This window comes from Phyllobates terribilis, unplaced genomic scaffold, assembly GCF_046119375.1.
Source record: "Phyllobates terribilis strain yellow unplaced genomic scaffold, ASM4611937v1 Scaffold_7__3_contigs__length_470593459, whole genome shotgun sequence".
Taxonomy (NCBI): domain Eukaryota; kingdom Metazoa; phylum Chordata; class Amphibia; order Anura; family Dendrobatidae; genus Phyllobates; species Phyllobates terribilis.
The window spans coordinates 251846920-251866897 of NW_027362767.1; the positions used below are offsets into that span (position 1 = coordinate 251846920).

At 53.0% G+C, this 19978-nt stretch overlaps 1 protein-coding gene and 1 long non-coding RNA gene across 7 annotated transcripts in view; one reads left to right on the forward strand and one right to left on the reverse strand.

The window, feature by feature from the left end:
* SARDH (sarcosine dehydrogenase) overlaps positions 1–19978 on the reverse strand; it is a 96030-nt gene that overhangs the window by 42112 nt on the left and 33940 nt on the right. For all 6 annotated transcript variants that reach the window (XM_073640249.1, XM_073640245.1, XM_073640250.1 and 3 more), the window contains exons 9-10: positions 18516–18602; positions 17672–17762 (exon numbers count right to left, since the gene is read on the reverse strand). In XM_073640249.1, the coding sequence (XP_073496350.1) occupies positions 17672–17762; positions 18516–18602 (178 nt within the window). The remainder of the gene's footprint in view (positions 1–17671; positions 17763–18515; positions 18603–19978) is intronic.
* LOC141153117 (uncharacterized) lies at positions 6743–7813 on the forward strand. The gene is made up of 4 exons (XR_012247240.1): positions 6743–7110; positions 7192–7327; positions 7409–7571; positions 7642–7813. It is a non-coding gene; the product is annotated as an uncharacterized lncRNA (long non-coding RNA).

The following is a 19978-nucleotide window of genomic DNA, read 5'->3' on the forward strand; positions in this document are numbered from 1 at the left end:
TCTGATCTGGGTCAGTCTGTATTTATTTGGGGGCCTTAGGTGTGTGTTTTTACTTAGGCGGTCTGGTCTGCAATCTGTTTTTCTTTAGTATTTTGGGTCATTATGAAAAGAATCTATAATGCAATGGCTTATAGAGTTATATCTGTATATACCAGTAAATTATGCCTGAAAAAGCAAAAATTGAGTATTTTAGCTGGAGAAAATTCTCTCATACATATCAGCGCCGATTAGGCTAATTTTTAGAGGTTCTGCATTTCACACTGCAGAAGGGCATAATGTACTGGCGGTATATACATAAAAAGCTCCATAAACCCGTGCAAAGTCAAAAGGATATATTGAGGCATCCACAGCAAGAGGTCAAACGCCGGACGAGCCTTCCACCCAACGTTCTGCCTTGGAGGAGGAGAATACAAGGAAAAAACACTGGACCCGAATAGTGGTGATGGCTAAACACTGTTCAGATCACTATACTGACTCATTTATTTAGAGGGTCTGGTGTCCAAATTAATGTTGGTCCGGTCGGGGGAAATCTGTGCATGTGCGGAGTCCGGTCGAGGGAAATCTGTGCATTTAGGGAATCCGGTCGAGGGAAATCTGTGCATGGGCGGAGTTCGGTCGGGGGAAATCTGTGCATGGGCGGAGTTCGGTCGGGGGAAATCTGTGCATTTAGGGAGTCCGGTCGGGGGAAATCTGTGCATTTAGGGAGTCCGGTCGGGGGAAATCTGTGCATTTAGGGAGTCCGGTCGGGGGAAATCTGTGCATTTAGGGAGTCCGGTCGGGGGAAATCTGTGCATTTAGGGAGTCCGGTCGGGGGAAATCTGTGCATTTAGGGAGTCCGGTCGGGGGAAATCTGTGCATTTAGGGAGTCCGGTCGGGGGAATCTGTGCATTTAGGGAGTCCGGTCGGGGGAATCTGTGCATTTAGGGAGTCCGGTCGGGGGAATCTGTGCATTTAGGGAGTCCGGTCGGGGGAATCTGTGCATTTAGGGAGTCCGGTCGGGGGAATCTGTGCATTTAGGGAGTCCGGTCGGGGGAATCTGTGCATTTAGGGAGTCCGGTCGGGGAAATCTGTGCATTTAGGGAGTCCGGTCGGGGAAATCTGTGCATTTAGGGAGTCTGGTCGGGGGTCTGTGCATTTAGAGGGGCCAGTCTGGGTCTGCATTTATGAAAGGGGGGTCATATGCACCAATTGTTATTCCAATGCTTTACGTGTAGGGATTGCCCTATAAAATCAGGGCATTTCCTCAGCGTGGGATATCTCAGTCTATCACTTCTCTAAGGTTGGCGAGTATAATATTCTCACGTATACGCCCCGCAGCGACAGAAATAATAGACGGCTCTCAGCGATTTCACCAACTTTTATACCTGATTGTGAATAAACCAAGCTATATCCACAGCGACCCCGGCTGAGCACTATGCCATCACACCGTGCCATATTGTGTGATGTAATTACCATTATTATTGCCGGTTTTAGATCACATTGACCTTGAGGAGAGAATGGCCATGCTCACCCGTAACTAAAAGCCTCCTGGGAGTGAGATAAAGGGCCGGTAATTGTCATATCTCCTGCAATTCTTCCGTTATATCGTTTCCTGGCCATTGTCTGCGGATTGTTACTCGCAGAAGGACATGGGTCCTGAGCTGCTCCTCCTCCTCCATTTACTCCTCTCACCTCTGTTATTAGCCCGTGGCATAATTAAGCGGCAGAAATAGATTTAACGACAAGCTTTAGCGCTATGTGATTACCGCCTGGCACTGTCCGGACGCCGCAGAAGTGCAGTAATCACAGGGAGCGGCAGATGCGTCACAATGGAGAGACTGAGAAGAGGGCAAGAGGGTGAAGTCACAACGCACAGGACTGGGGGAAGGGGAAATAATTAACTGACGCTCTCTTATAATTAATATCTACGGCAGGTCCAGGATGGGATTTCAATATGGAGGAGTAAAGGGATGAGGAGCAAATATGGAGTTATGAGCAATAAACCATTATTTATTGCATTAGGAAAAGTTTTGCAATTTTTTATTAGCATTATGGTTGAACTGCTTGTCATCAGTGAATAGAAACAAATCGTTAGAGCGTGTCTGAGCTCTTGAAAAAAGCAGAGCAACACCGATAAGAAAAGGTATTTAACTAGCACCACCTAATGGAGATAGTCAGTGATGTAACAAAGCTGGTGGCGGGACTGTGTGGGCATCATACTGTGTCAGGCATCATACTGTGTCGGGGGACTGGGCGGGCGAAGGCGCGGGCATCACACTGTGTCGGGAGACGGCACGGGCATCATACTGTGTCGGGAGACGGCGCGGGCATCACACTGTGTCGGGAGACTGCGCGGGCATCACACTGTGTCGGGAGACTGCGCGGGCATCACACTGTGTCGGGAGACTGCGCGGGCATCACACTGTGTCGGGAGACTGCGCGGGCATCACACTGTGTCGGGAGACTGCGCGAGCATCACACTGTCGGGAGACTGCGCGGGCATCACACTGTCGGGAGACTGCGCGGGCATCACACTGTGTCGGGAGACTGCGCGGGCATCACACTGTGTCGGGAGACTGCGCGGGCATCACACTGTGTCGGGAGACTGCGCGGGCATCACACTGTGTCGGGAGACTGCGCGGGCATCACACTGTGTCGGGAGACTGCGCGGGCATCACACTGTGTCGGGAGACTGCGCGGGCATCACACTGTGTCGGGAGACTGCGCGGGCATCACACTGTGTCGGGAGACTGCGCGGGCATCACACTGTGTCGGGAGACTGCGCGGGCATCACACTGTGTCGGGAGACTGCGCGGGCATCACACTGTGTCGGGAGACTGCGCGGGCATCACACTGTGTCGGGAGACTGCGCGGGCATCACACTGTCGGGAGACTGCGCGAGCATCACACTGTCGGGAGACTGCGCGAGCATCACACTGTCGGGAGACTGCGCGAGCATCACACTGTGTCGGGAGACTGCGCGGGCATCACACTGTGTCGGGAGACTGCGCGGGCATCACACTGTGTCGGGAGACTGCGCGGGCATCACACTGTGTCGGGAGACTGCGCGGGCATCACACTGTGTCGGGAGACTGCGCGGGCATCACACTGTGTCGGGAGACTGCGCGGGCATCACACTGTGTCGGGAGACTGCGCGGGCATCACACTGTGTCGGGAGACTGCGCGGGCATCACACTGTGTCGGGAGACTGCGCGGGCATCACACTGTGTCGGGAGACTGCGCGGGCATCACACTGTGTCGGGAGACTGCGCGGGCATCACACTGTGTCGGGAGACTGCGCGGGCATCACACTGTGTCGGGAGACTGCGCGGGCATCACACTGTGTCGGGAGACTGCGCGGGCATCACACTGTGTCGGGAGACTGCGCGGGCATCACACTGTGTCGGGAGACTGCGCGGGCATCACACTGTGTCGGGAGACTGCGCGGGCATCACACTGTGTCGGGAGACTGCGCGGGCATCACACTGTCGGGAGACTGCGCGGGCATCACACTGTGTCGGGAGACTGCGCGGGCATCACACTGTGTCGGGAGACTGCGCGGGCATCACACTGTGTCGGGAGACTGCGCGGGCATCACACTGTGTCGGGAGACTGCGCGGGCATCACACTGTGTCGGGAGACTGCGCGGGCATCACACTGTGTCGGGAGACTGCGCGGGCATCACACTGTGTCGGGAGACTGCGCGGGCATCACACTGTGTCGGGAGACTGCGCGGGCATCACACTGTGTCGGGAGACTGCGCGGGCATCACACTGTGTCGGGAGACTGCGCGGGCATCACACTGTGTCGGGAGACTGCGCGGGCATCACACTGTGTCGGGAGACTGCGCGGGCATCACACTGTGTCGGGAGACTGCGCGGGCATCACACTGTGTCGGGAGACTGCGCGGGCATCACACTGTGTCGGGAGACTGCGCGGGCATCACACTGTGTCGGGAGACTGCGCGGGCATCACACTGTCGGGAGACTGCGCGGGCATCACACTGTGTCGGGAGACTGCGCGGGCATCACACTGTGTCGGGAGACTGCGCGGGCATCACACTGTGTCGGGAGACTGCGCGGGCATCACACTGTGTCGGGAGACTGCGCGGGCATCACACTGTGTCGGGAGACTGCGCGGGCATCACACTGTGTCGGGAGACTGCGCGGGCATCACACTGTGTCGGGAGACTGCGCGGGCATCACACTGTGTCGGGAGACTGCGCGGGCATCACACTGTGTCGGGAGACTGCGCGGGCATCACACTGTGTCGGGAGACTGCGCGGGCATCACACTGTCGGGAGACTGCGCGGGCATCACACTGTGTCGGGAGACTGCGCGGGCATCACACTGTGTCGGGAGACTGCGCGGGCATCACACTGTGTCGGGAGACTGCGCGGGCATCACACTGTGTCGGGAGACTGCGCGGGCATCACACTGTGTCGGGAGACTGCGCGGGCATCACACTGTGTCGGGAGACTGCGCGGGCATCACACTGTGTCGGGAGACTGCGCGGGCATCACACTGTGTCGGGAGACTGCGCGGGCATCACACTGTGTCGGGAGACTGCGCGGGCATCACACTGTGTCGGGAGACTGCGCGGGCATCACACTGTGTCGGGAGACTGCGCGGGCATCACACTGTGTCGGGAGACTGCGCGGGCATCACACTGTGTCGGGAGACTGCGCGGGCATCACACTGTGTCGGGAGACTGCGCGGGCATCACACTGTGTCGGGAGACTGCGCGGGCATCACACTGTGTCGGGAGACTGCGCGGGCATCACACTGTGTCGGGAGACTGCGCGGGCATCACACTGTGTCGGGAGACTGCGCGGGCATCACACTGTGTCGGGAGACTGCGCGGGCATCACACTGTGTCGGGAGACTGCGCGGGCATCACACTGTCGGGAGACTGCGCGGGCATCACACTGTCGGGAGACTGCGCGGGCATCACACTGTCGGGAGACTGCGCGGGCATCACACTGTGTCGGGAGACTGCGCGGGCATCACACTGTGTCGGGAGACTGCGCGGGCATCACACTGTGTCGGGAGACTGCACGGGCATCACACTGTGTCGGGAGACTGCACGAGCATCACACTGTCGGGAGACTGCACGAGCATCACACTGTGTCGGGAGACTGCGCGGGCATCACACTGTGTCGGGAGACTGCGCGGGCATCACACTGTGTCGGGAGACTGCGCGGGCATCACACTGTGTCGGGAGACTGCGCGGGCATCACACTGTCGGGAGACTGCGCGGGCATCACACTGTGTCGGGAGACTGCGCGGGCATCACACTGTCGGGAGACTGCGCGGGCATCACACTGTGTCGGGAGACTGCGCGGGCATCACACTGTGTCGGGAGACTGCGCGGGCATCACACTGTGTCGGGAGACTGCGCGGGCATCACACTGTCGGGAGACTGCGCGAGCATCACACTGTGTCGGGAGACTGCGCGAGCATCACACTGTGTCGGGAGACTACGCGGGCATCACACTGTGTCGGGAGACTGCGCGGGCATCACACTGTGTCGGGAGACTGCGCGGGCATCACACTGTGTCGGGAGACTGCGCGGGCATCACACTGTCGGGAGACTGCAAGGGCATCACACTGTGTCGGGAGACTGCAAGGGCATCACACTGTGTCGGGAGACTGCAAGGGCATCACACTGTGTCGGGAGACTGCAAGGGCATCACACTGTGTCGGGAGACTGCGCGGGCATCACACTGTGTCGGGAGACTACGCGGGCATCACACTGTCGGGAGACTGCGCGGGCATCACACTGTGTCGAGAGACTGCGCGAGCATCACACTGTTGGGAGATTGCGCGGGCATCACACTGTTGGGAGACTGCGCGGGCATCACACTGTCGGGAGACTGCGCGGGCATCACACTGTGTCCGGAGACTGTGCCGGCATCACTCTGTCGGGAGACTGTGCGGGCATCACACAGTGTCGGGGGACTGTGCGGGCATCGTACTGTGTCGGAGGACTATGCGGGCATCGTACTATTCAGGGGACTGTGCGGGCATCGTACTGTGTCAGGGGACTGTGCGGGCATCATACTGTGTCGGGGGACTGTGCGGGCATCATACGGTGTCTGGTAGTACTGTGGGCATCATACTGCATGTGGGAGCATCATATTGTGTGAGTGAACTATGGAGATACCATACTGTGTGAGGGGACTGTGGGGGACATCATACTGTGTCTGTGGGCACTGTAAAGGCCATCCATTAAAGGGGTATTGTACTTTGTGGGAACACTAATGGGTTTCACTAGGAGCAATATGTCTGCATGCACACATAATGGACTGGGCGGGGTTAGGGAAGTGGCTTAAAGTAAACTAAAAGTGTATGTGTCCCTCTTTACAATGCAAAATCTCCAGACTATCCCTGATGAAGACAGCCGTCAGCTGTCGAAACGCGTTGGAATTGACTGACCCAGCAGAGAAGGCGCCCACAGGCATCCGTCCTGAATACACGCTGCACACCACGTGTCAGCGCGTCTCTCTGCCTCTCGCGCGCTTTCAATAGAACGCGCCCCCTCACCTTCTCCGCCCCTCCTCTCCTGCTCCACCTACCCGGAAGCACGCGAGTAGCGGCGGTCACCGGCCGGGACCCCGCTCTCGCTCCGGGCCCCACAACCTCTTGACATCTCCGCAGGACTACGGACCGTAAGTACCCTGGGCCACGGCCCCCACCGCTTATGACACACGCCACCACAAGGACCAAAACCACACACACTCACCTCTTTATTACCGACAGGATTCCAGGAACGCGGCCTGCCTGACTCCACACGAGTAGGGACCATGCCTGAAAACCGGACTCCGCATAACCATAGACCTTGCCCGGATATCTACTACACAGCCTGCTACCATAGCCTTCCACCTACTTGAATATACTTACCCAGACCAGGCCTCCTGCCACATTTGCAGCCGGTCCCCTGCTGCACCACAGCATCCAGGGACAAGACCCACTGCTACTTAGCCAGTAAACGACTCAGCCAGAGCCTCCTGCTGCACCTACCACTAGGCTGAAACCTCTTGCAGAACCTCTTGAACACCTTCCCTTGATTAAGGCCTCCAGCCACAGATAAGAAGGTGACCGACCATTTCACACTTGGACCCTAAACAAGGTAAACACCTGGACTTACTTACACTGTGGCTTATTGTTTGCACACCTCAGCTCCTAACTCTCCCTCCCCATCTATATACAGGACGTCAAATATCCTTGAGTGCCACAACGCCCCCTATCACCCGGCAACCAGAAGCCTCCTGCTACATCTCTGCTCAGAGACAGATACAATCCAGAGCCTCCTGTTGCACCCCTGGATTACTGATAATTATGCACAGGTAAACATCTAGGTTTACCACATACTGTGGACTATTCCTGTATGCCTCAGTTCCTAACCCTTCCTCCATATCTATATACAGGACATTGAGTATCCTCAAGCGTTACTACGCCTACCGGCAACCAAAAAGCCCCCCTGCCACATCTCTGCAATAAAGTCAGATACAATCCAGAGCCTCCTGCTGCACCCCCCAACTGAGGGAGTGCTAATAAGCAATCTCCAAAAGCAGAACAGCTCCTCCGAGGGTAAGTCGCTAACCCCACTATCTACCTACCCAGTGCTAACAGCATTAACCCCATATCATTAAATCTCCAGGAGCATAACAAAGCGTTCAGGACCACGCCCCACCCAAAGAATCCTGACGGACCACAGTCCTAGTGCACACCTGCCAGCTAAGCATATCCAATACTAGAGAACGATAGCCCTAACCAAACTCCTCTTCTTTCCAGGTACAAAGCCACTACAGGCATTTTACCACACCAAATTAACCGCTGGATTTAACTATTTATTACACCTTGTATATCATTAGTTTTTTTTTTATCCCAAACGAAATATTGTTTACTACACTCGTCTTTTAATCCTGTATTTTATTACGTTTTTATCGCTAGCATCCAAACAAATAAAACATTTTTTATAAAATAATAGTACTCTTCTCCTGATCTCTTTTTCACTACCGATAGCGCGATTTTTACTATAGAACAGTTAATATATATATATATATATATATATATATATATATATATATACACATATACACACACATATATACTATACAGTTATATGAAAAAGTTTGGCCACCCCTATTAATCTTAAGCTTATTGTTTTATAAAAATTGGTGTTTTTGCAGCAGCTATTTCAGTTTGATATATGTAATAACTGTTGGACACAGTAATGTTTCTGCCTTGAAATGAGGTTTATTGTACTAACAGAAAATGTGCAATCTGCATTCAAACAAAATTTGACAGGTGCATAAGTGTAGTGCCGGCGTCCCTGCCCTCTGCTAGGCAGGGACGCTGTTCCCCTCACCGCTCTGCTCCGTGCCCGGCGTCCCTCTCCCGCTCTGCTGGCAGCGCGCGCTCCTTCCCGGCCACTGTGCTTAGGGCGCGCGCGCGCGCCCTCCCTCCCTCTTAAAGGGGCCGCGCGCGCCGTCCTAAGGAGTCCCCGGCCAATGGCCGGAGGACTTTACCATATATAAGGCACCTCCTCCAAAATGGAGGTGCCCGAGCAATGTTGTTGCACCGTTCTACTCTGCTTCAGCCCTCAGGTCCCGTTGCCAGTTACCTGCCAGTTACCTGCCAGAATCCTGCCAGCTTGCTGTCCTAATCCTGCCTGATTTCCTGTTACCTGCCTGCCTGCCTGAGGTCCGACGGTCTGCCTTACAACTCCGGTCAGTCTGTCTAAGGACCAACTTGCCCGCTCACCTGGGAGCGCACATCAGCTACCTGCCTGCTTGCCTGAGGTCCGACGGTCTGCCTTACAACTCCGGTCAGTCTGTCTATGGACCAGCTTGCCCGCTCACCTGGGAGCGCTTCTCCGCTACCTGCCTGCTTGCCTGCCCGGAGGCTCCGCTGTCACGTGCTGTGACCACCAGCTATTCCAGACTCTTGCCCGCTCACCTGGGAGCGCTTCTCCGCTACCTGCCTGCTTGCCTACCTGGAGGCTCCGCCGTCACGTGCTGTGACCACCTGCTATTCCAGAGACTCTCGCTTGCTCACCTGGGAGCACACATCCTCCATCTGCCTTGCTAGCCTACCTGGAGGTTCAGCCATCACAGGTCGTACCTACCCCTTACCTAGAGACTGCCCCGGTCACTTGCCGTGACCTCCAGCCCGTTCTTCCAGAGACTGCCCCGGTCACTTGCCGTGACCTCCAGCCCGTTCTTCCAGAGACTGCCCTGATCACTTGCCGTGACCTCCTGCCCGTACACCCAGAGACTGTCCCGGTCACCTGCTGTGACTGCCTGCCTGGTCGCCACCCGCTCCCTTACAAGGACCGCTCCCTTGTATAGTAGCCCAGAGGTTCCGCCTCCCAGACCCGTTACAGTTTGCTCGGGCCATGGAACCCGGTGGCACCCAAGCTCCCTCGCTCTCGGACCTGTGTCATGAACTGTCCCGTCAAAGGTCCCAACAGGAGTCCATCCTGGGTCACCTGCGGAATGTCAATACTCGCCTGGACACTCTGACTGTTCCACCAACAACCTCCGCCAGTGCCATGTCTCGCAATCCGGCAGCTCCGCTGTCCACTAACACCATGATATCCTACCCCGGACCTCGGCTTTCTGCACCTCCTCGCTTCGGAGGCGACTCACCCCAGGCTCGGGGCTTCATAAATCAGTGCACCCTGCACTTTGAACTATTGTCCCACCAGTTTAACTCCGACCGAGCCAAAATTGCATTCATCATGTCCCATCTCACCGGGGAGGCCCTGGCCTGGCTAAATCCTCTATGGGAGAGAGGAGACCCCCTGGTGTCCAACTTGCCTGCTTTTCTCACGGCTTTCCGGAAAGTCTTCGACGAACCCGGACGGAAGACCTCATCCACATCATCGTTGCTACGCCTCCGTCAGGAAAGTCTCACCGTGGGCCAATATGCCATACGGTTCCGTACCCTTGCCTCGGAGCTGGCCTGGGATAACGACGCTCTGGTTTCCGTCTTCTGGGAGGGTCTGTCCGGCCGTATTAAAGATGAACTTGCCGGTCGGGACATTCCTACCACTCTCGAGGACTTAATAACTCTTGCCACCCGGATTGACCTACGGTTCCAGGAGCGTGCCAGAGAGGTCACCCGTGAGAGGAGGTTACCACGTCTAGCTCCTACTTTTCAGAAACCCGTCACTCCTTCTGTCTCTAACCAGGTACACCCTCCTGAGCCTATGCAGGTCGACCAGACCAAGATGGTCAAGACCCGTCAGGACTTACGCCGTGCCGAGGGGACCTGCTTCTACTGTGGCAGTAAGGAGCACCGGATCCGTGCCTGCCCGGAGAGGTCGGGAAACGCCTGTGTCTAGGTTCGCTCAGAGAGGTCCACCTAGACAAGAATAAATCCTCTCCATCCCTGCTGTTGTCAGTTTCAATCGTCTACGGGGAGAACCGTTATTTCGAACTAGCCCAACTGGACTCTGGAGCAGCCGGGAATCTTATTTCACAGTCCCTGGTAGAGAAATACCGCATCCCCACCAAACCTCTGGCTGTACCCTTGTCTGTTGCTGCCGTGGATGGGGGGCTCTTACCACGCCCCATCCAACTCATCACCGAATCCATTACTCTGCAGGTGGGAATGCTGCATTCTGAAAGTATCTCCTTCCATGTTCTGCCTGGACTCTCTCACGCCCTCTTGCTAGGCCTACCTTGGCTCCAGAAACATGCACCCGTTCTTGACTGGCAGACCGGAGAAGTCCTTCGCTGGGGACAGGGCTGCCATAAGACCTGTCTGGTTCCCGTTCATCCCGTCCGTCCTTCTCCTACCCCAGCTAATCTACCTGGACTTCCGATTCCTTATTGGTCTTATGCTGATGTCTTTAATAAAAAGGAGGCAGAGACACTACCCCCTCATAGACCATACGACTGCCCTATCGACCTGTTACCTGGTACTTCTCCTCCCCGTGGGCGTATTTATCCATTATCCGCTGCTGAGACCCGGTCGATGTCCGAATATATTGAGGAGAATCTGGCCAGGGGATTCATCCGGAAATCTACCTCCCCGGCGGGAGCAGGCTTCTTTTTCGTCAAAAAGAAGGACGGCTCTCTCCGTCCCTGTATAGACTATAGAGGCCTTAACCAGATCACGGTGAAGAATAAGTACCCCCTTCCGCTCATTCCGGAGTTATTTGATCGTCTGAGGGGGGCTAGAATCTTCACCAAACTGGACCTCCGTGGGGCGTACAACCTGGTTCGTATCCGTCAGGGGGATGAATGGAAGGCGGCATTCAACACCCGGGACGGCCACTATGAATATCTGGTAATGCCCTTTGGCCTCTGTAACGCTCCTGCCGTCTTTCAAGAGTTGGTCAATGACATCTTCCGGGACCTTCTCTACTCCTGCGTAGTGGTGTACCTGGACGACATCTTGGTCTTCTCTCCGGATCTCCAGACTCACCGGAGGGATGTTCGTCAGGTCCTGCTCAGGCTCAGGCAGAACCATCTCTACGCTAAATATGAGAAGTGCCTCTTTGAGCAGACCTCGCTTCCGTTTCTGGGCTACATTATCTCTCAGACCGGCCTACAAATGGATCCTGAGAAACTGTCTGCCATCGAGAAATGGCCCCGACCAGAGGGGTTGAAGGCTATTCAACGGTTCCTGGGCTTCGCCAACTATTACCGCCTCTTCATCCCGCACTTCTCTTCCCGGACTGCCCCAATTTCCGCGCTCACCCGTAAGGGTACTAATCCCAAAGAGTGGCCGCCCGAAGCAGAGGAGGCCTTTCTTTCCCTAAAACAGGCCTTCTCTTCCGCCCCGGTGCTGCATCGCCCGGACGGCAACAAGCAGTTCTTCCTGGAAGTTGACGCCTCCTCCTCTGGAGCCGGAGCGGTACTTACTCAAAAATCATCTTCCGGGAGAATGGTAACTTGTGGCTTCTTCTCCAAACTCTTCTCCTCTTCTGAGCGCAACTATTCCATAGGAGACCGAGAGTTATTGGCCATCAAGCTGGCGTTGGAGGAGTGGCGTTACCTACTCGAGGGGGCTCTTCATCCGGTAATAATTTACACTGACCACAAGAACTTGGCTTACCTCCAGCATGCCCAGAGACTTAACCCGCGCCAAGCCCGGTGGTCCTTGTTTTTTGCTCGCTTTGATTTTGTTCTTCATTTTCGCCCGGCTGACAAAAACGTCAAAGCAGACGCCTTGTCCCGATCCTTTCTGGTGTCCGATCTCGAGGAAGAACCTAAACATATCATCGATCCCGCCAGAGTAATGCAGGTGGCTCCCGTGAGTCTAAATCGTCTCCCTCCCCGTAAGACGTTTGTTTCAGTACCTGATCGGGAGAAGATCCTACACTGGGGCCATTCGTCTAAACTAGCTGGCCACGCCGGTCAGAAAAAGACCCTCCAGCTTATTGCCCGGCACTATTGGTGGCCTACCCTGCACAAGGACATAATAGACTTTGTTTCTGCCTGTGTGTCCTGCGCCCGCAACAAAGTCCCGAGACATCTGCCAGCCGGACGCCTCCTTCCGCTTCCTGTACCTGCTGCCCCCTGGCAGCATATAGCAATGGACTTTATAACTGATCTCCCCGTCTCTGCCAGTTGTACGGTCATTTGGGTGGTCGCTGACCGCTTTTCCAAGATGGCTCACTTTATTCCCCTGCCAGGCCTTCCGTCTGCACCCGAGCTGGCTAAAGACTTTATCCGCCACATCTTCCGTCTTCATGGCCTGCCCCTCCACATCGTGTCGGATCGTGGGGTACAGTTCACCTCACGTTTCTGGAGAGCCACTTGTAAACTACTAGACGTCACCCTGGACTTCTCTTCCGCTTACCACCCACAGTCCAATGGTCAAGTGGAGCGGATCAATCAGAACCTGACCAGTTACCTCCGGCACTTCGTTAATGCCCACCATTCTGACTGGGTGGATCTCCTACCATGGGCCGAGTTCTCTTATAATAATCACGAGAGCGAATCCTCCTCCAAATCCCCGTTTTTTGTAGTCTTTGGTCAGCATCCTCGGATTCCTTTTCCTGTCTCCACCTCTGTGGACAACCCGGCTGCGGAATCTCTCGTTAGCAAATTTTCCTCCATATGGGAGAGTACCCGGTCCGCACTCCTTCTGTCATCTGAGCGTATGAAAAGACACGCTGACAAAAAATGCCTGGATCCTCCACAATTTCGTCCAGGAGATAAAGTCTGGCTCTCATCTAAATATGTTCGACTCAAGATACCTTCTTACAAGTTAGGGCCTCGGTTCATCGGTCCTCTGGAGGTCATCAGTCAGATCAACCCGGTGGCCTATAAATTGAAACTCCCGGCCAACTTACGGATCCCTAACTCCTTCCATGTATCTCTCCTCAAACCCGTGGTGCTTAACTCTTTTTCCAAGTCTACAGGTACGCCTCCTGCTCCGGTTTCTGCTGAGGACGAGTTTGAGGTAGAGAACATTCTTGCCACCAAAAGGGTAAGAGGAAAGACCTTTTTTCTGGTAGATTGGAAGGGGTTTGGTCCTGAGGAGAGAACGTGGGAGCCCCGGGAGAACATCCATGCCCCTCTCATCCTAGCTAAATTTCTATCTGGCCTAAAAAAGGGGGGGCCTAAAGGGGGGGGTACTGTAGTGCCGGCGTCCCTGCCCTCTGCTAGGCAGGGACGCTGTTCCCCTCACCGCTCTGCTCCGTGCCCGGCGTCCCTCTCCCGCTCTGCTGGCAGCGCGCGCTCCTTCCCGGCCACTGTGCTTAGGGCGCGCGCGCGCGCGCCCTCCCTCCCTCTTAAAGGGGCCGCGCGCGCCGTCCTAAGGAGTCCCCGGCCAATGGCCGGAGGACTTTACCATATATAAGGCACCTCCTCCAAAATGGAGGTGCCCGAGCAATGTTGTTGCACCGTTCTACTCTGCTTCAGCCCTCAGGTCCCGTTGCCAGTTACCTGCCAGAATCCTGCCAGCTTGCTGTCCTAATCCTGCCTGATTTCCTGTTACCTGCCTGCCTGCCTGAGGTCCGACGGTCTGCCTTACAACTCCGGTCAGTCTGTCTAAGGACCAACTTGCCCGCTCACCTGGGAGCGCACATCAGCTACCTGCCTGCTTGCCTGAGGTCCGACGGTCTGCCTTACAACTCCGGTCAGTCTGTCTATGGACCAGCTTGCCCGCTCACCTGGGAGCGCTTCTCCGCTACCTGCCTGCTTGCCTGCCCGGAGGCTCCGCTGTCACGTGCTGTGACCACCAGCTATTCCAGACTCTTGCCCGCTCACCTGGGAGCGCTTCTCCGCTACCTGCCTGCTTGCCTACCTGGAGGCTCCGCCGTCACGTGCTGTGACCACCTGCTATTCCAGAGACTCTCGCTTGCTCACCTGGGAGCACACATCCTCCATATGCCTTGCTAGCCTACCTGGAGGTTCAGCCATCACAGGTCGTACCTACCCCTTACCTAGAGACTGCCCCGGTCACTTGCCGTGACCTCCAGCCCGTTCTTCCAGAGACTGCCCCGGTCACTTGCCGTGACCTCCAGCCCGTTCTTCCAGAGACTGCCCTGATCACTTGCCGTGACCTCCTGCCCGTACACCCAGAGACTGTCCCGGTCACCTGCTGTGACTGCCTGCCTGGTCGCCACCCGCTCCCTTACAAGGACCGCTCCCTTGTATAGTAGCCCAGAGGTTCCGCCTCCCAGACCCGTTACAATAAGTATGGGCACCTCACCAGAAAAGTGACATTAATATTTAGTAGATCCTTCTTTTGCAAAAATAACAGCCTCTAGTCGCTTCCTGTAGCTTTTAATGAGTTCCTGGATCCTGGATGAAGGTATTTTTGACCATTCCTCTTTACAAAACAATTCCAGTTCAGTTAAGTTTGATGGTCGCCGAGCATGGACAGCCTCTTCAAATGATCCCACAGATGTTCAATGATATTCAGGTCTGGGGACTGGGATGGCCATTCCAGAACATTGTAATTGTTCCTCTGCATGAATGCCTGAGTAGATTTGGAGCAGTGTTTTGAATCATTGTCTTGCTGAAAGATCCATCCCCTGCGTAACTTCAACTTTATCACTGATTCTTGAACATTATTGTCAAGAATCTGCTGATACCGAGTGGAATCCATGCGTCCCTCAACTTTAACAAGATTCCCGATGCCGGCATTGGCCACACAGCCCCAAAGCATGATGGAACCTCCACCAAATTTTACTGTGGGTAGCAAGTGTTTTTCTTGGAATGCTGTGTTTTTTTGCCGCCATGCATAACGCCTTTTTGTATGACCAAACAACTCAATCTTGGTTTCATCAGTCCACAGGACCTTCTTACAAAAAGAAATTGGCTTCTCCAAATGTGCTTTTGCATACCTCAGCCGACTCTGTGGCGTGCTTGCAGAAACGGCTTCTTTCGCATCACTCTCCTATACAGCTTCTCCTTGTGCAAAGTGCGTTGTATAGTTGACCGATGCACAGTGACACCATCTGCAGCAAGTTGATGCTGCAGCTCTCTGGAGGTGGTCTGAGGATTGTCCTTGACTGATCTCACCATTCTTCTTCTCTGCCTTTCTGATGTTTTTCTTAGCCGGCCACTTCTGGCCTTAACAAGAACTGTTAGTGTGTTCTTCCATTTCCTTACTATGTTCCTCACAGTGGAAACTGACAGGTTAAATCTCTGAGACAGCTTTTTGTATCCTGCCCCTGAACAACTATGTTGAATAATCTTTGTTTTCAGATCATTTGAAAGTTGTTTTGAGGAGCCCATGATGCCACTCTTCAGAGGAGAGTCAAACAGGAGAACAACTTGCAAGTGGCCACTTTAAGTAGCTTTTCTCATGATTGCATACACCTGGCTATGAAGTTCAAAGCTCAATGAGGTTACAAAAACAAAAAAAGTACTTTAGTAAGTCAGTAAAAAGTAGGTAGGAGTATTTAAAACAAGAAAATTATAAGGGTGCCCATACTTATGCACCTGTCAAATTTTGTTTGAATGCAAATTGCACATTTTCTGTTAGTACAATAAACCTCATTTCAAGGCAGAAACATTACTGTGTCCAACAGTTATTACATATATCAAACTGAAATAGCTGTTGCAAAAACACCAATTTTTATAAAACATTAAGCTTAAGATTAATAGGGGTGCCCAAACTTTTTCATATAACTGTATATAGCAAAACTATTTGTTTCTGGGTGTCTCTGTATGAAATAGAGTAGTTTGCTACACCATTCCATAGGTATGATCACCGGACCAGGCCAAAAAGATCACAGTCCTATTGTCCCAGAAGATCAGGGGTATGTCCTAAGTTCAACTGTATCTGTGTCACCAGGAATACAATATTGGAACAGTCAGATCCCTGCTCTACCATTCCGTTGGGTAGAGAGTGAAGGACCTGCAAGGACGTTCAGGTCACATAACATTCTCAGTTCACATGCCTGGGCAGCAGAGACTCTCTTAGTAGAGGAGGAACAAGGATGTAACATCATACTGTGTGGGGGGTCTGTGCAGGCTTCATACTGGGGAGACTATGGGGGTCATCACACTGTATGTGGTGGTACTGTGAGCATCATATTGTGTATGGGAGCATCATACTGTGTGTGGGAGCATCATACATTTTGAGGGGATGTGGTGGCACCATACTGTGTGGTGGGACTGTGGGGAACACCATACTGTGTGGGCATCATACTGTGTGAGAGAACTGTGAAGATATCATAAGATAGGGGGCATCATACTGTGTAGGGGGCATTGTGGGGACATCATATGATATGGGGGGACTGTGGGGGGCACCATATTGTGTGAGAAGACAGTGGGGGGCATCATACTGTGTGAGGGAACTGTGAGGATATCATACTGTGTGAGTGGACAGGGCATATTCTGTAGGGGGCATAATACTGTGTAGGAGGTATTGTGGGGGCATCATAATGTGCGAGGGGACTGTGGGGGGCATCATACTGTGTGAGGGCAGATCATATTGTGTAGGAGCATTGTGAGGGACATCATATGGTGTAGGGGGCATCATATGGTGTGGGGGAACTGTGGGGGCATCATACTGTGTGGGGGGACTGTTAGATCCATCATACTGTGTGAGGGGGTTGTGGGAGGCATCATACTTTGTGAAAGGACTGTGGGAGGCATCATACTGTGTGGGGAAAAATCATACTGTGTAGAGCGCATAATGTGATGTGGGGGAATTGTGGGGGGGCACTATTCTGTGTGGGGGAACTGTGGGACACATCATACTGCGTGAGCGGTTTGAGTGAGGCAGAATACTGTGTGAGGGGACTGCGGGAGGTATAATACTGTGTCTATGGGCACTATTAGGGCCATGAAAGGGATATCGTACGGTGTAGGAACACTTATGGGTTTCACTAGGAGCAATATTTCTGCATGCACATATAATGCACGGGGCGAGGTTAGGCCTATCCTAATGCACGCACACCCTAAACATCTTACAGTTAACTCTATGCCATCATTATTTTTTTCCTTTGGATAAACGTTATGAGAGCAGTTGTAATGTGACAGCCGCTTCTTCCCTAGAACACAATGGAGCTGCTGTCAGATGACTGCTGCTTCTCATCACTTACACCACAATGTAAAGGATGGATCGCAGGACCCAGTCCTTGGATGACCTCCTTTCTATATGGGGTGAGGGGTTATGTTCTGGACTCCAAGCACAGAAATGTGCGAGCAGCGATTATATCCCATAAATCATTGATGGTCCTTGTACTCAGCAGACTCTCTTCTCACCTGATGTCATAGCCGTACATGTCTTTCTCTGGGCGGCCATGAATAATCCAGTGAGCAAGCTCCTTCCCGCATCCTCCTCCCAACATCATACCTGAAGAAACCACAGGAGCCGTCACAAGAAATATGTCTTTACATCGATTCCTAGTAATTAATCTGTGATTCAAGGTCAGTGAAACGTACTGGAAGCAGAACAGACATGCTACCCGGTCCACCTTGGGGGCCCTACTGCAGATAGGAAATGATGCCTGCCGCCAAAATGGCTGATCACACCAAATTATTCATGGCGCCTTAAGGCCGGAATCAGGAGAGGAAAGGCTCCCTAAATGCCGCTGTTCTCCTGAATCCGGCGTTGTTTTTGTTTTGTTCCTGCGTCTCTCTGTTCCTGAGATATGGCCTCTTCTTCCTTGTATAAAAATCTAGTCTTGTTACCAAGTGGGCGTAGTCATAACTATTTACTGTGGACGTCTTCTTGACGATCCTGCCCACTTGGTTAAAAGACTAGATTTATATACAGGGAAGAAGGGGCCATATCTCAGGAACAGAGAGACGCAGGAACAAAAGAAAATCAATACCGGATTCAGGTGGACAGTGGCATTCACACCAGGTGAAAAAATGTACTTAGCCAAGAAGCTGATTTTGTCGGGAAGGGGGGATTGGTCAGTTGATTATATGCCAGCCTTCCTAATAAATTATGACTTCCACCTCTACTACAACTCCCATTGTGTCATCAAAGGCAGAAACTTTCGCATACTGGGGGTTGTAGTTTGAGAAAAGATGGAAAGCCACTGACCTGGCGGTATAATTGTGTACATGGAGTGGCTCATCCAGATTTTGGCCCCCTTACCTGCGCTATTGAATCCACAGCCCAGGAAAAAGCCTCTAACTTCTGGAGATTCGCCTAAGAGCGGCTTGTGATCAGCAGTGAAGGACTCTGGGAAATACAGAAAAATAGATAATATGTAATTAGGGTCCTATATATGGAGACCTTAATAACTTTGTCTTCAGGGGCTGAGTTGCCCAGTAGGAACCCACCGAATCTCCGCCTCAGACAGAGGGTTAAACATCTCTGTGGTCAAAACTCATATTCATTGGGGTCTCAGTCCCCCAAATGACACAACTATTGACACCCACCCACAAAATGCATCTTCCTCTCGTGCTGCCCCCATCTATTCCTTATGGCTACCGCACTGCCTAAGAAAGCATGTTCCCCCAGGAATGCAGCGTGCTGTCAGCAGCTCGTGGGTGATGTTCCCCTAATTATAACCTGGGAACAGAAATCGCAAAAACGGGCGTAATGGCCCTCTAATGAAGACTGTATGAGAGCAGATGAGAATGATGAATAATTTGGCTTTTTGGGATTTCTTAGGCCGCTGTTCCCACTCAAAGACATGTATAATAGACATTCGTCTGCCACCTTCTGCCTTCTACACCTCTATCCAAGGCTGCGCTTGCCCCGGGCCAGAGGATCTCCATTGTACATGTCATGTTGGATCTGGTTAGGAGAAAGATGTGACCTAGATATCAATGGCCGAGGCAGAAGATGTCCCCGGAGGACACAGCAGCCGGGGCCTGTCCCTGTCCCGCCAGCAGAATTAAAGGAGGCATTTTATGAATCGCGGCAGAGGGACAGGAGACATCGCAGCTTTACTTTGATATCCATCATAGCAATGAAGGCTAATGTGAAGTGATGGGAGCCTCCAATATGGAGCCCATTGCAGCTGCCACAGAGGCTGCCACCCAGCTTTTCTAGACCCCTGACTGGCAAGTTTGTCTAGTTGGGTTGTGTTATGATGTGCAAGTTGCTGACTGGCTAGAAGTCTAGGAAAGCTGGGTGACAAATCAAGTTGAAGAGACTGAAATATCATGCAGGGACGTGGGGAAGCTTCCGGCTGAGATCAGATCATTTTATTTCGTACCGCTTCAGATAACGGGGTGTATCGAATATATATTCTGTTCTAAGCAAGTTATCTAAAAGTGTCACCAGGTGTATAAGGATCCAGAGATGAGGGCCAGACCGGAACATGGCTTACTATCTGCTGCCACCTAGTGGTGACATTTTTACTTGTTCTCATAAATTCTCTCTATTCTGCTTTCTGAGTAGGCTAAGGATACAAAGCGATTCAGACATAAGTCAAGTGACCAAAAACATCTGCGTGATTTGCTGTCTTATAACAATTTTAGGGCTGCGATTTGGCTGTAAAAAAAAGTCAATTACCCCCTCCCCCCTCCCAGCCTAATGGTAAATGATCACTTGCAACTTACATTCAGACACATTGCATGATTATTACAACCAAATATCTAGCTCTA